The sequence below is a fragment of the Lithobates pipiens genome, unplaced genomic scaffold, assembly GCF_037356315.1.
Source record: "Lithobates pipiens isolate NorthernLeopardFrog02 unplaced genomic scaffold, aLitPip1_a1.2 Scaffold_19, whole genome shotgun sequence".
In the NCBI taxonomy this organism is placed as follows: Eukaryota; Metazoa; Chordata; class Amphibia; order Anura; family Ranidae; genus Lithobates; species Lithobates pipiens.
In genome coordinates, this window is record NW_027507764.1 from 500,215,929 (window position 1) to 500,229,297 (window position 13,369).

General features: G+C 42.1%; 1 protein-coding gene across 1 annotated transcript in view; it reads right to left on the reverse strand.

Annotated features, from left to right (window-relative positions):
• Positions 1-337: 337 nt before the first annotated feature.
• GDF6 (growth differentiation factor 6) overlaps positions 338-13,369 on the reverse strand; it is a 74,650-nt gene continuing 61,618 nt past the window's right edge. The window contains exon 2 of the mRNA XM_077493063.1: positions 338-7,810. Coding sequence (XP_077349189.1) covers positions 6,939-7,810 — 872 coding nt within the window. The 3' untranslated portion in view covers positions 338-6,938. The remainder of the gene's footprint in view (positions 7,811-13,369) is intronic.

Consider the following 13,369-nt stretch of genomic DNA (forward strand, 5'->3'; position numbering starts at 1 on the left):
TCATGTCTGTTTAAAGCTAAACCCCAGGAAAAATTGATTTTTAAAAGTTGGATTGGTCAAATGTGCTGGTACTCCCCTTCAGAGTCACCCCCTACCCACCTCTGAGCACCATTCATTGGTTCCACCCTTTACCAACCTCCCAGTACTTTCCCTTTTAGAGAATACAGAACCAAGTATCGTTATGTGGTGCTTAGTAATTTGTATAGAATTACATAATGATAACAAGAAAAACAGTAAAATGTATCCACTGCAGCTGGCAACAATAGATCCCCCCCCCCCCATTACAATAGACACCCCTGCAACAAAATACCCCATCCAGCAACAATAGATCCCCCCACACAATAGACACCCCTGCAACAAAATACCCCATCCAGCAACAATAGATCCCCCCCAGTGACAGTTGACCATTCAGCAACAATAGTTCCCCACCAGCAACATTAGATCACCCAGCAGCCTGCATCCATAAACCCTCCAGGATCCCTTGCCTTACATACATTCAATGCTGGAGGTGCCAGGACTGTGTTCCCCACACTTTCCCCCTGAAAAAAAGCCCTGTCACTAATCATTGCCCTGTAAGATCTGGAGGACTGTTGGGGATTGAATTGTCAGTAGTAGTTCATGCCACATGCAGTCTCGGCTGTGACCTTCCAGGCAGATTCCGACAAAGAGTGAAAGAGACTAGCGGGACACTTGCTGATCACCTCCTTCATTCACAACAATATCTGGTATTCTTTTCAGTAAATACAAGATGTTCTGTGATTGGACAAGATATAAAAGATGTGTGGATGTCCAATCAAGTTTTAGAGTTTCTCTGAAAAGGATACAAGACATTTTTGAATGGAGGAGGTGAAGAGTGAGCGACATGCTATACTTACTGTAAGAAACAAAAAATCACAGTATCACTACCCAGAAGATCGTACCTCAGACTGTATGTGGAATGGATAATCATTGACCATTTGAGCATACCAAGCAGCCCCCCTGATGTTACAGAGCAATCATTAGAGGTAACTACGCTGGCCCAATCTAACTTTTAAAACTCTATTTTTTCCTGGAATTCAGCTTTGAAGGAGGAGTTCACTTTTATTGTACTTGCTTAACTGCCCCTTCCTACCCACCTCTGGCTTACTGCCCTACCTACCTACAGAAGGGCTACCTCACTGGTCAATAGGAATGTGTGAGAGGCTGGAGGTAGCTAGTAAGCTTTGACACTTTCAGAAAGCTTTGCCTGCAAAAGCGACTCGCAATGTGGCTGTAAAGGCAGAGGCAAAGTCCCTATAATTACCATTTGCCAATCATTGCTCAGTATCAAATTGCACTTTGTGGAATTTCAAGGGTACTAATAAGCATATAGAAAATGTACAGATTCATCATCACCTTTCAATGCCTAGAGCCCTAAATCTTCAGGGAACCAAACTGGATTGGTTGGTTCTGGTAATTTAAATAGTATATGGAATTCCATAAATCATTGGGATTTAGAGGGTATGGGTGATACATGTGAACATTTCAGGGTATAGTTGAGATGTGACAGTTTCCAGGTGGTACGTGGTAAACTTGGTAAACATATACAGTGGAACCTTACGATTATGAGCATAATCCATTCCAGGAGAATGCTTGTAATCCAAAGCACTCACATATCAAAGCGAGTTTCCCCATAGAAGTCAATGGAGATGAAGATAATTTGTTCCGCGTTGACTTCTTTTGCATGCAATATGTGGCCAGAGGTGGGGGGCGCCAGAGAGCCTCGGAAATACTCGGGGACAGCTCTGCTGAACCCAGAAACCCTTGGAAAGGCTCGGAAACACTTGGAAACAGAGTATTTACAAACGTCTTTGAATCGTTTTGAGTGTCACCGGCGCCCCCGCACCTCTGGCCACTGCACACCCCATTAGCTTGAATTCTGCTCGTTTTGCAAGACAACACTCGCAAACTGAGTCAGGATGTTTTTAAAAAATGTGCTCGTCTTTCAAAACGCTTGTTAACCGCATTACTCATTAACCAAGTTTCCACTGTATTGTAATTGAGTGATTATGCTGGAACACACTGGTATATGGAAATTGTAGCTTTGGCTACAAAATACTCACCTACCAGCTCTAATCTTCCACAGATGCATTCAGAACAATTAAAAAAACCTGACAAGAAGCAACACATTGAAGATTTCACTTGAGACTCAATGGGAGAGATTTACTAAAACTGGAGAGTGCAAAATCTGGTGCAACTCTGTATAGAAACCGATTAGCTTCCAGGTTTTATTGCCAAAGTTTAATTGAACAAGCTGATGATAGAAGCTGATTGGCTACCATGCCCAGCTACACCAGATTCCAAGTGCTCCAGTCTTAGTAACCCCCCACCCCTAATCTATATTTTAAGTGCCTCTAAGGTCTAATGGAGTTTTTTTCTTTGTAAAAATACAGCAAATAATAATCACAAGGCTGAAATTTTCATTGTCCATTCCAGTAGCAAATTTAAAAAAAGTTGGTTGGTTACAGTTGTACCCTAAATGCCAGTTGGTGGTATTAATATCACCAGTCAAATACAGATAATGAAATTCTAGCTGTCATCAAGGAAGAATGTGATTGCTCGCTGGGTGTAATGCAGACAGTTCTCATTAAACCGCTACCAGCTCTTAAAAGCAATGAAAAAAAAAAAAACACATGTGGACAAGCTCTTTGTCATACTGTAAGTCATATATTGCTTTGAAGATCTTTTAAACTGAAATTTTGATTCCACCAAACCGGTAATTAGCATTTTGCACAAATCTCTCTTCTTTTTTCTTTTGCCTGAGGCTCTCATAGGCTAATAATCTTCCAGGAATGTCAAAAAACAAGGAGTACGCTTTTAGTATCCATGGGAAAAGCTTGTATTGTTTTACACAAAGTGGCTTGGTGTAGATTACAGTGACTATAAGATAAGTGCAGTAACCTGTAGCAACTTTGTTAAGTGTATCTAAACCCAAGAATTTAATATATTGCAGCTTACCAATTTTTAAATGTGGTGGCTGCATTTGTTTTTACTTTTTTTTTTTTTTAAGGCTTTGTCTTCTTTATTTTCACTTGGTGATCCTGCCAGTAACATGCTTCCTGTCCTAATATGACAATGCTTACTATACTATCTATAGAGGAGCAGCATTGTCACCTACTCACTACTAACTGCTCGTTCCTAATTTGGACTACAGGACACCTCCACCTTTTCACATCTCCATAATATGAGGGATCTGTTATGTAGTTCACAGAGGTAAACTGGGCAGGGCTGATAACACTGCATGGGATTTCAGTACAGCAGAAGCAGAGATCACAGCATAACAGCTCACAGGATTTCTTGTAGGATAAATAGATCTTTTTTTTGCACTTATCCAACATGTTTGCATTGATATATTCAACAAAACAAAGAGGAGCGAATAAGAGAAGCTTATTGTTCAGGTTTAAATACACTTTAGGTCAGATCAATAAAGAATTAAATATAACATGCCTTGCACTGCCTTATGTATGATTTGTCAGACACTCATTGTACAATGTGTATAAAAAAGTAATGCCACATCCCCATTTAAATATGTAATGAGACAAAGGGAAAAAATTGTTTCAAAAAGTGGGACTTTTTAGGCACATCATATTACATTAAATTATTACCACTTGCCAACCAAGCTTTTTCTGGCACTTTTTTTTTACAAGTTAAATCAGTATTTTTTTTCTAGAAAATTACTTATAACCCCCAAACATCTTTAGCAGAGACTCTAGGGAATAAAATGGCGACCATTGACATTATTTATGTCATGCGGTATTTGCGCAGCAGTTTTGCAAATGCAATTTCTTTGGAAAAAATGCACTTTAATGGGTTAAAGAAAAACAAAACACAATATTTACTCCAATTTTTTTGTATAATATGAAAGATGATGTTACGCCGACTCAATAGATACCTAACATATCACACTTTTAAAACTGCACATGCTCGTGGAATGGGGACAAACTACGGTACCTAAAAATCTCCATAGGCGACAGTTTAAATACCTTTTAGCCCTTGTACACATGGTTGGACATTCCGACAACAAAATCCGTCGGATTTTGTCTGACGGATTTTGTCCGAAACTTGTGCTGCATACACACGGTCGGACAAAGTTGTCTGAAAATTTGATCGTAGGTAACGTGATGACGTTATTTCATTACAACGGGACTACGTTCAGGCTAGTAGCCAATAGCTTTGGTCTAGGAATTTGATCTGAGCATGTGTGGCACTTTGTCCGATCGGAATTCTCTACAAACGATAGGACAAAGTCCCATCGGACCATGTTGTCAGAAAATTTTATAGCCCAGCTCTAAAACTTTGTCAGTCGCATATTCTGACGGAAACAGTCCGATGGAGCCCACACACGGTCAGATTATCCGACAACACGGTCCGAATGGACATTCTCCGTCGGAATGTCTGACCGCGTGTACAAGGACTTAGAGTTAGAGAGGAGGTCTAGCACTAGAATTACTGCTCTCAATCTAGGCGATACCTCACATTTGTGGTTCGAATGCTGTTTAGATATGCATGCGTGACTTAAGTATGCGCTCACTTCTGCGTGTGAGCACGGAAGGATGGGGGTGCTTTAAAAAAAAAAAATCTTATTTACTTAACTTTTTGTTTTTACACTGTCCCTGTATTTATGTTTTATTTTTTTGGGATAATTTTTATTCCTATTACAAGGAACGTAAACATCTCTTGTAATAGAAATAAGAATGACAGGTCCTCTTTATGGAGAGATCAGGGGTCAAAAAGATCCCAAATCTCTTCTTTACCTTTCAAGGCAAAAGAGCAAAAGCATTTTTTTTGGATCTTTCGCTTAAAAAAAAGTACTTCCAGCCTGTACCAGAAGTGACGTCATGACATCTCTCCGGTCCTCCAAGGTCATAAATATATTATATTATATTATATATCATTGTTGATAAAGAATCTTTGATTGCTTTTGGGAACAGACGGCCGCACCGTTGGATCGTTACTCGGGAGAACGGGCACAAACGGTAAGCCCGAGAAACAACAGCAAGCGACGGGGGGGGGGGGCGGGACGTCCCCTCCTGCCACTTTGGAAACCCATCCAGCAGCTTATGAGCCACTCGGACTGGGTTCCTGAGAAAGCTAGCCGCCAGCTGAAAAAAATTATACCAGAGTTATGGCTGATATCTTCAACCATAATCCCGGTAAACCACTTGCAAATTGCAACGTTACATATATACGTATTGCCGTCGGCAAGTGGTTAAAGTCAACAACCATGAATATACTCTTGATTCTGTTGTTAAATGTCATAGAACAGATATTAAAAGCATAGTAGTGACTGAACAGTATATGATGTCACAAAATACTGGTTTCTTGTGGCCCAACTTGTCTCATTATCCACTTCAGCGGTGTATTTATTCCTTCACAAAAACATCTGTACAAAAGTAATCAGAATTGTTGAAAATTGAACGTATGTACAGTATGCTATGGCTGAAGGCCACCTGTCCTCTGCCATCAATAACCGGGCACCTTGGACCACTTGGCACCAAAGGTCTTACCATGTAGACTCCTGGAAAATTTTCCTTCTTTAAATTATCTAAACTTTAGAGAGTTAATACACTTTGTGATCCGATGTTTGATGCTCTTCTTTCCTCAAGCATATAATGTCGGATGTCGATGTTCGACAACCACTTTACGTATACTTTTTTCTTTTTTTTCCTGTATGTTCTTTTTGTTTCTGAAAAACTCAATAAAAACACCGAAATATAAAAATTGTTGAAAATGATATATACATTATCCTGGTATAATTGCGCTAAGGAATTAAAAGGTTGGACGGAGAGGCCTAGTATCTTGTGACATCATATACTGTTCACTCAATACTATGCTTTTAATATCTGTTTTGTATTGTTCTATGGTATTTTGTACAACAAAATGAAGAGTATTTTATGGAAGTTGACTGTAATAAAAAAAAAAAAAAGCATTTTAATGTAATACGATGTGCCTTAAAAGTCCCACTTTTTGAAACAATTTTTTCTCTTTGTCCCGTCAGACACTCAATTCACCTTAATATCTCAGTTTTCACCCTTCCTTCTCTTTCAGCTGTGTGTCATTGTGTCTACTAAGTGACCTCTGCCTGTGAAGTGATGTGGATCATCCTTTGGATTACTTGCTACGATAAGGAAGGTAGCTGGGAAAAGAAAAAAAACTTTTATTGGGGCTTGTATGCTTGTTGGCTGCTCTCATTACTCTCCGCATGCCAGCCCATGAAAAGAACAGACTATTACTCTCCTGTAATCTTAAATGGGCTCAGTTTGAACAGGTGCCTGTCACTGCATCTTGTGTACACTTCAAAAATCAACAGAAAGAAAAAGCAGCAACATAATCCTTTTCTAGCCAGACGTGACTCCCACCGCTAGATCTGGATGGTGTGGGTTCCATCAGATTTAATGGGGAGGGATAACAAAGTGCCACCATCAGACTCGCTTCCACCTCCTCCCGCCATCTTACAAGGAACATGAGACTATTGTAGAGAACTCACTGTGAACTCTAATCAGACAAATGACAATCAAAGCTCTAACCAAGTTCTCTTTGCTTTTTTTTTGCTTTTTTTAACTCTATTTGAAGGATCAGATAATAACTGCCTTCCATCTGGAGGATTTATAGAAAATATGACCCAATTAAAGGTGGTCGTGGCTTTCTTTGCTCACCCGTGGTTAGAAATGTGTAGCTTTATATGTAAAGTGTCTGTGAAAAGCACAGTGCACACCATGCAGTCACTGATCAGTGCCTTTCTTGCAGCGTATGATATATCCTGCTAGGGTAAAAGGAGGGGCCAGACGTATGTTACCACTTCTCCCCTGAAATTTTACACAACTCGGTCCTGGACCAGCCCGCTCTTGTCCCTTAGTTCTTTTTGTTGTTTTTCATCCTATCAATTCCGATAAGACTGAGAGTCACCAAACTAGCATCTGCTACCTGCAGCCACAGGACTCTACCACCATATCCTCATACTGTTTGTAGACCACGTTATTACCAGCGTCAATGTAAAGAATGCTGATAGGAGTCAATTTGGTAGGGACGCAACAGCTAGGAGGAGTAGATCCTGGGTCCATAGAGTTCATTAAGGTCTGGATAATTGCATGGTTGGTGGGTTCTAGATGAGACCTTAAAGGAAAATCACAGACTCCCTCGCAGTGATATGCTTCATATTCTAAGGGAGCTATAATCCAATCATCCCAGCCCAATTCCTTAAAGTTCACGTGTAATGGCTTTTTGCTACATCTAAGTCGAGATTTCCTTCCGTGACGTTTTCCATGACGACTATTAAAAGTTGTCCTTCTTTTTCTCTTAGTTTTAAATTGAAATCTGGCCTCTTTTTCCAGCCCCTTGGAAGAATGAACCTGCTCCTTTAGCTCATTATAAAGGTTCTTCTTCTTGGATTTGGTGAATATCACCAGAAGAGCTTTCTCCTGTTGCGATCTGGGTTTTCTAGCCAAACCTAAACTTTTTAGGTTCACCTCAAGTCCCGAGGTGGCTGAGATGGCTTTTAACTCCAAGCAAAGCTGCTTTCTGATTCTCAAGTCATCCAGGCTTTTCCACACGTCGAAGACTTCCCACCCTGGCACAGTCGTTTCCCGTAGGTCCAGTGTGATGGAATCCCAAGGGGTTTTAGATGAGCAAGGCAAAATCTGCAGGTGGTACAGCCCCAAGGGGGCTTTTGCCAGCTCCATGGGAGTTTTCCGAAAGATCCTTAGCTCAGCTCCCACTAGTACTTCTTTGTCTGACAAAGTTGATACATCAAACAAATACCTCTGTCTTCTAGCAGGAGAATGGGAGAGATCGTCTGCAAGATAAAAGGAAAAAAATGCTGTCAGTTTCACTTAACAGTCTGGAACGTGTCCTGTCTACCTGTTGTAACTACTAGGAACTTCAAGGCTCTTCATCTAATTATCTCTAAATATAGTTCAGTCCTCTTACTGTATCAAAGACCATGCTTGTATCACAAAGTCTTGTAGATCACAATAAAAAAAGTGTTAACAATTAATAACGAGCTAAAGGAACAAAGGCTTCCACAGCACCATAAACCCTGGCTTTAGAACTGCTGTGGAACTACAAGGCCTAGAGCAGCATGCTGGGACTTGTAGCGCCATGAAAGAATTAGACTAATATTATGTATGGGAGTTGTGAAGAGAATATAACATTTTTGGAGCCTCAAATACTGCCACCATCTGTTTTAGAGACTGCCTAAAATATTTACAGCTTTATTTATAAATTACATAAGAAACAGATGCTTCAACAATTAATCATTAACCTATTAGTGATATAACAGACATAAAAGTGCACCTGTACCCAAACTAAGGACATTCAACTATTTGCATATTCTTAATAAGCAGTAAAATAGCTTCAAGTTATTCTAAAGGAAAGAATAAAAAAAACAAAAAAAAAAACATTATACATACCTGCTCTGTGGAGTGGGTTGGCACAAAGCAGCCCATGCCCTCTAATTTTTGGTGGTTGGTCCTGGCTCCTCCCCCCTCCCAAGTGCCCTCAATAGCAAGCCTCTTGTCCATTCACACACACAGAGTACGGCTCAGCCCTGCCCCCTGCTCTCTCCTCACTGGTTCAGTGGCTGTGATGGACAGCAGCAGGAGACAATTTCTCCCGCTGCTGTGTGAGCCAATGAGGAGAGAGAGAGCCGGGAGAGCCGCAGCTCTCACCGCACATCACTGGATCAAGATGGGGCTCAGGTTAACTATAAAGGGGGGCTGGGGGGAGCTGCACCCAAAAGTTTTTTTTAACTTAAAGCATAGAATGCCTTAGAGCCTTTAGAAACACTTTCACAATAAGCCATCTCGGACCTCCCTAAGGCCGCGTACACACGCGGGGACTGTTCGCCCAACTTTGTCCGCTGAACAGTGTTTCGGCGGACAGTCCGCTCGTGTGTGGGCTTTCAGCGGACAGTTTCAGCGAACAGTCCGCTGAACAAGGTTTTTCGGAAATTCCGTAAAACTGTCCGCTGAAACTTTGTTTCAGCGAACAGTCCCCTCGTGTGTAGGCTTGTTCGTCAAACTAAGTTCCGCGCATGCTCAGAAAGGATTTACACGCCGAAAGTTATAATGCAGTGTATAGGACGTTGTATTTTCCGTCCCGTCGTACGTGCCGTTCACGTCATCGCGCACGGTTTCAGCAAACTGTTCGTTCGTCGTGTGTGGGCAAGTCCTTCCATGCTAATTTTGAGCGGACTGTTTGCTGAAACTGTTTGACGGACAAAGTTGGGCGAACAGTCCCCGCGTGTGTACGCGGCCTAACTGTTTTTAATGTGAAGTTATTCCTTCTCAAAGATCACAAGAAAGACTCTAGGCTCTAAAGCCTGGTTTCAGTCAGTATTTACCTTTCACGCAGATGTTCTGGCAGTCCATGTTTGACCCATAATTACACAGATCATGGGCGGACTGACAACTCATGGGGCCCCCGGGCAATAGGAGATTATGGGGCCCCCAGGCAATCAGAGATTATGGGGCCACACAGTATACACACACACACACACACAGTATACAATCACACAGTATACACAGACATGTTTCTATTGGCTGAGAAGGTACTGGAGAGGTGGGGCAGCTATGATCTCAGGATTTTTAGACCAAAAGGATGTCGGTAAAGAACATTTCAGAGACAGATGTAAAAAAAACAAAAAAAACACAAATTTTTACATACTGTCCCTGGTTTTACTGAGGCTGGCAACCCTGATGGGGCCCCCTAGTGTCATGGGGCCCTCGGGCAGTGCCCGAGTGGCCCAATGGTCAGTCCGCCCCTGACACAGACTGAAAATGGACTGCAATGCATCCTTATGGGTGACCGGTGAAAGCAGATATGTGTATGCCTACATCTACCCACATGTGGGTCCATTCGTGTTTGGTGGTCCCAGTGCAATAAGTTTGCATCTAGGTTTACTTTTTACTGACCTGACTGGATTTACGAGGATATAAGAGGATATAATATGCCCCTCCACTTACATTTGGTCATCCATAGGGATCACGTGGGTTTACTTTTGCTCTATTACACCATGGAGGAAAAATTGTAATTAATACAGATGTCATATATATTATATCCTTTTTCCATTCTGACTTGCAACAGCAGGGGATCCAGATCTGATCCAGACTCAGGCAAAACATTAGGCACCCATGTGGGCTGTTAGCCTACCAAGATCTGTTCTCATAAAAAACAGTGCTTGTTTGTAAACTTTGAAAATGAATATCTTCACATTGCTTATAGATAAAGAGATGAATGAGGCCTTATGCACATTGGTGCATTTTAGAATTCTTAAAGTGGTTGTAAAGGCAGAAGATTTTTTAATCTTAATGTATTCTATGCATTAAGATAAAAAAAAAAAACTTTTGTATGTAGCAGGCACCCCAGCACCCCCCCCCCCAAATACTTACCTGAGCCCCATCTCTCTCCAATGAGGACCATGAATGTCTAAGCCATCCGGGACACATCCTCCTGGTTGGCTGAGACACAGCAGCATCACCATTGGCTTCCGTGGCTGTAAATTAAAGTCAGTCAGCCAATCTGGGGAGAAAGGGGGCGGCTCCAAGTTGGGGCTCATGTCTGAATGGACAAACAAAGCTGTGACTCAGCTCGGGTGACCCCATAGGAAGCTACTGACTGTGGGGGCACTCGATAGGAGGGAGGGGCCAGGAGCAGCCAAGAGGGACCCAAGAAGAGGAGGATCCAGGCTGCTCTGTGCAAAACCAACTGCACAGAGGGGGCAAGTATAACATGTTTGTGTTTTTTTTTTTTTTTTTAAACTAGATTTTACAATCACTTTAAGGATGTGGTGCGTTACAAAAATTGTATTGGCTACATCTTTGGTGTGGTTTGTGGCAAAACATGTGTTTTATAGGGAAGAATGTTAACACACAAACGACATGTCAAACATGTCTAAAACACTCAGCTCTTCACTCCTGAAATGTAACAAAATGCACAGGTATGACTAGGGCTTAAAGAATATGTAAACCCAATATTTCATATTCTTAATATGTGCCTGCTGTACTATGTACTTGTATGAAAAGTATCCTGTTCTCTTTGTATTGCTTCCTTTGTGTGAAATTCCTGTTGTTCCTGACAGTCCCTCTGCTTTCCTATTAAAAAACTGACCACACTAAGCAGATGGACATACTGTGGTCAAATCTCTGGCTATGCTGGGAACTCAGACTGCTCTTCTCCAATGATCAGACTTGTTCTGACACTCCCCTCTCCCCCCTCCCTGCACAGCCTTCCACATGGAAGTTCAGTGTACTGATGTTTCTCCTCCCCCAGCTCTTATACAGATGAGGACAGAGAGCATGTGATCACTTTTAACCACTTCAGCCCGGAAGGTTTTACCCCCTTATTGACCAGCCTATTTTTTGCGATATGGCACTGCGTTACTTTAGCTGACAATTGCACGGTCGTGCAACACTGTACCCAAATAAAATAGAGCTTTCTTTTGGTGGTATTTGATCACCTCTTTATTTTTTGCGCTATAAACAAAAAAAGACCGTAAATTTTGAAAAAAACAATATTTTTTATTTTCTGCTATAAAACATTCTCAATAAAAAAAATGTAAATCTAATGTCTTAATCAATTTAGGCCAATATGTATTCTGCTATATATTTGTGGTAAAAAAAAAAAACCCCCAATCAACATATATTCATTGGGTTGCGCAAAAGCAATAGCGTCTACAAAATATGGGATAGATTTATGGCATTGTTATAATTTATTTATTTTTTACTAGTAATGGCGGCGGGACTACAATATTGCGGCAGACAGATCGGACACCTAACTGACATTATTGACACTTTTTTGGGAACCAGTGAAATTATTACAGTGATTGGTGCTTAAAATATGCACTAACACAGTATAAATGGCACTGGTAGGGAAGGGGTTAACATCAGGGGCGATCAAGGGGTTAACTGTGTTCTCTGGGTTCTCTGGGCTGCCTGGGATAACACAGCGATCGGTCTTCCTGCATAGCAGAAAGGTAGGATCTCAGTGTAATCCCCTGTCAGAACAGAGATCTTTGCGGAGATGATTGCGGGCGGCCGGCGGACATCGAGTCTGTCAGACCTGCTGATTGGCTCCCCTGCTGGCCAATCGGTGCACACAGAAGCTAATGCTTCTTGCCCAGGTCAGCTTTCAACGCTGTCACGCGTTGAACGACAATTGAACGATCATGCAATGTTGGATCCAAATGACATTTTTATAATTTTTTTTACACAATTAGAGCTGTTTTTTTTAATTTTTCACTGATGGGCACAGACTCGCATCACTGCTGGGCATTATTGGGGCTGCACTGATGATCAGTGCTCTGATTATCTGTACAGGTCTCCCCTGCAAGAAATTCCACTGATTGGCTCGTCTCTCCTCACACTCTGTCAGTGTGAGGCGAGGAGAGGCGATAACTGGCATTTCCTTGTTTGGACACAGCTGATCACATGGGTAAAGAGCAGCGTCATCAAGTCTATCCTGAGTCGGGGTTGCGCCACTCTGCATCAAGCAGTCAACCAGAACAACAAAGCTGCCTTAATTTGTCTATACGGCGGGTGGGAGGTAGTTAATCAGCAGAGAGCACCCCAAATGATGTACCAATGTATTGATTTGCCATACAACCTTCCTGTTATCAGTTCTTTTTAGCATGCTGGGACTTACAGTGCCTTGAAAAAGTATTCACACCCCCATAGTTGCCAACATTCTGAAAAAATGAATAGGCACACTTTTTTGTATATAGGTAGAGTGTTATTTTAGTTAGGGGCGGACATTAATTTGTAGGTGCGGCGTAGCCGAGAGAAAAAATGAGCTGCATCGAAAAATGGGTGTGACTACATTTAGGGCGTGGCTTAATGGGCGTGTGGGCGTGTGGTTGGAGTCTGAGATGAAAGAGGGATAGAGGAGAGAGAAAGAAAGGGAGAAAGAGGGAGAGAGAAAACGAGAGAAAGTAAGATGGTCAGAGAGTGTGCAAACATGATACAAGAGATGGTCAGAGACTGCAGACATGATACAAGAGATGGTCAGAGAGCGTGAGGACATGATACAAGAGATGGTCAGAGAGGGTGCGGACATGGTACAGGAGACTGTTAGAGAGGGTGTGCGGACATGGTACAGGAGAGGGTGAGGACATGGTACAGGAGAGGGTGCAGGCATGGTACAGGACTTCCCTTGATGTGCACCTCCAACACAGCACTCTGTACCCCCGAACACACAGACCATCCAGCAGATCACCCCATGATGGTCACTCACCTGCAACATTCTTGTGCCTGCAGCATCTCCCCCTGCTGGTTGTCAGCTCACTAAGAGGGGGGAAGGGGTGGACGGCAGCTCTGCGGTGCCCATGGGATTGTCCTCCAGCTAGCAGGTCTCTTCC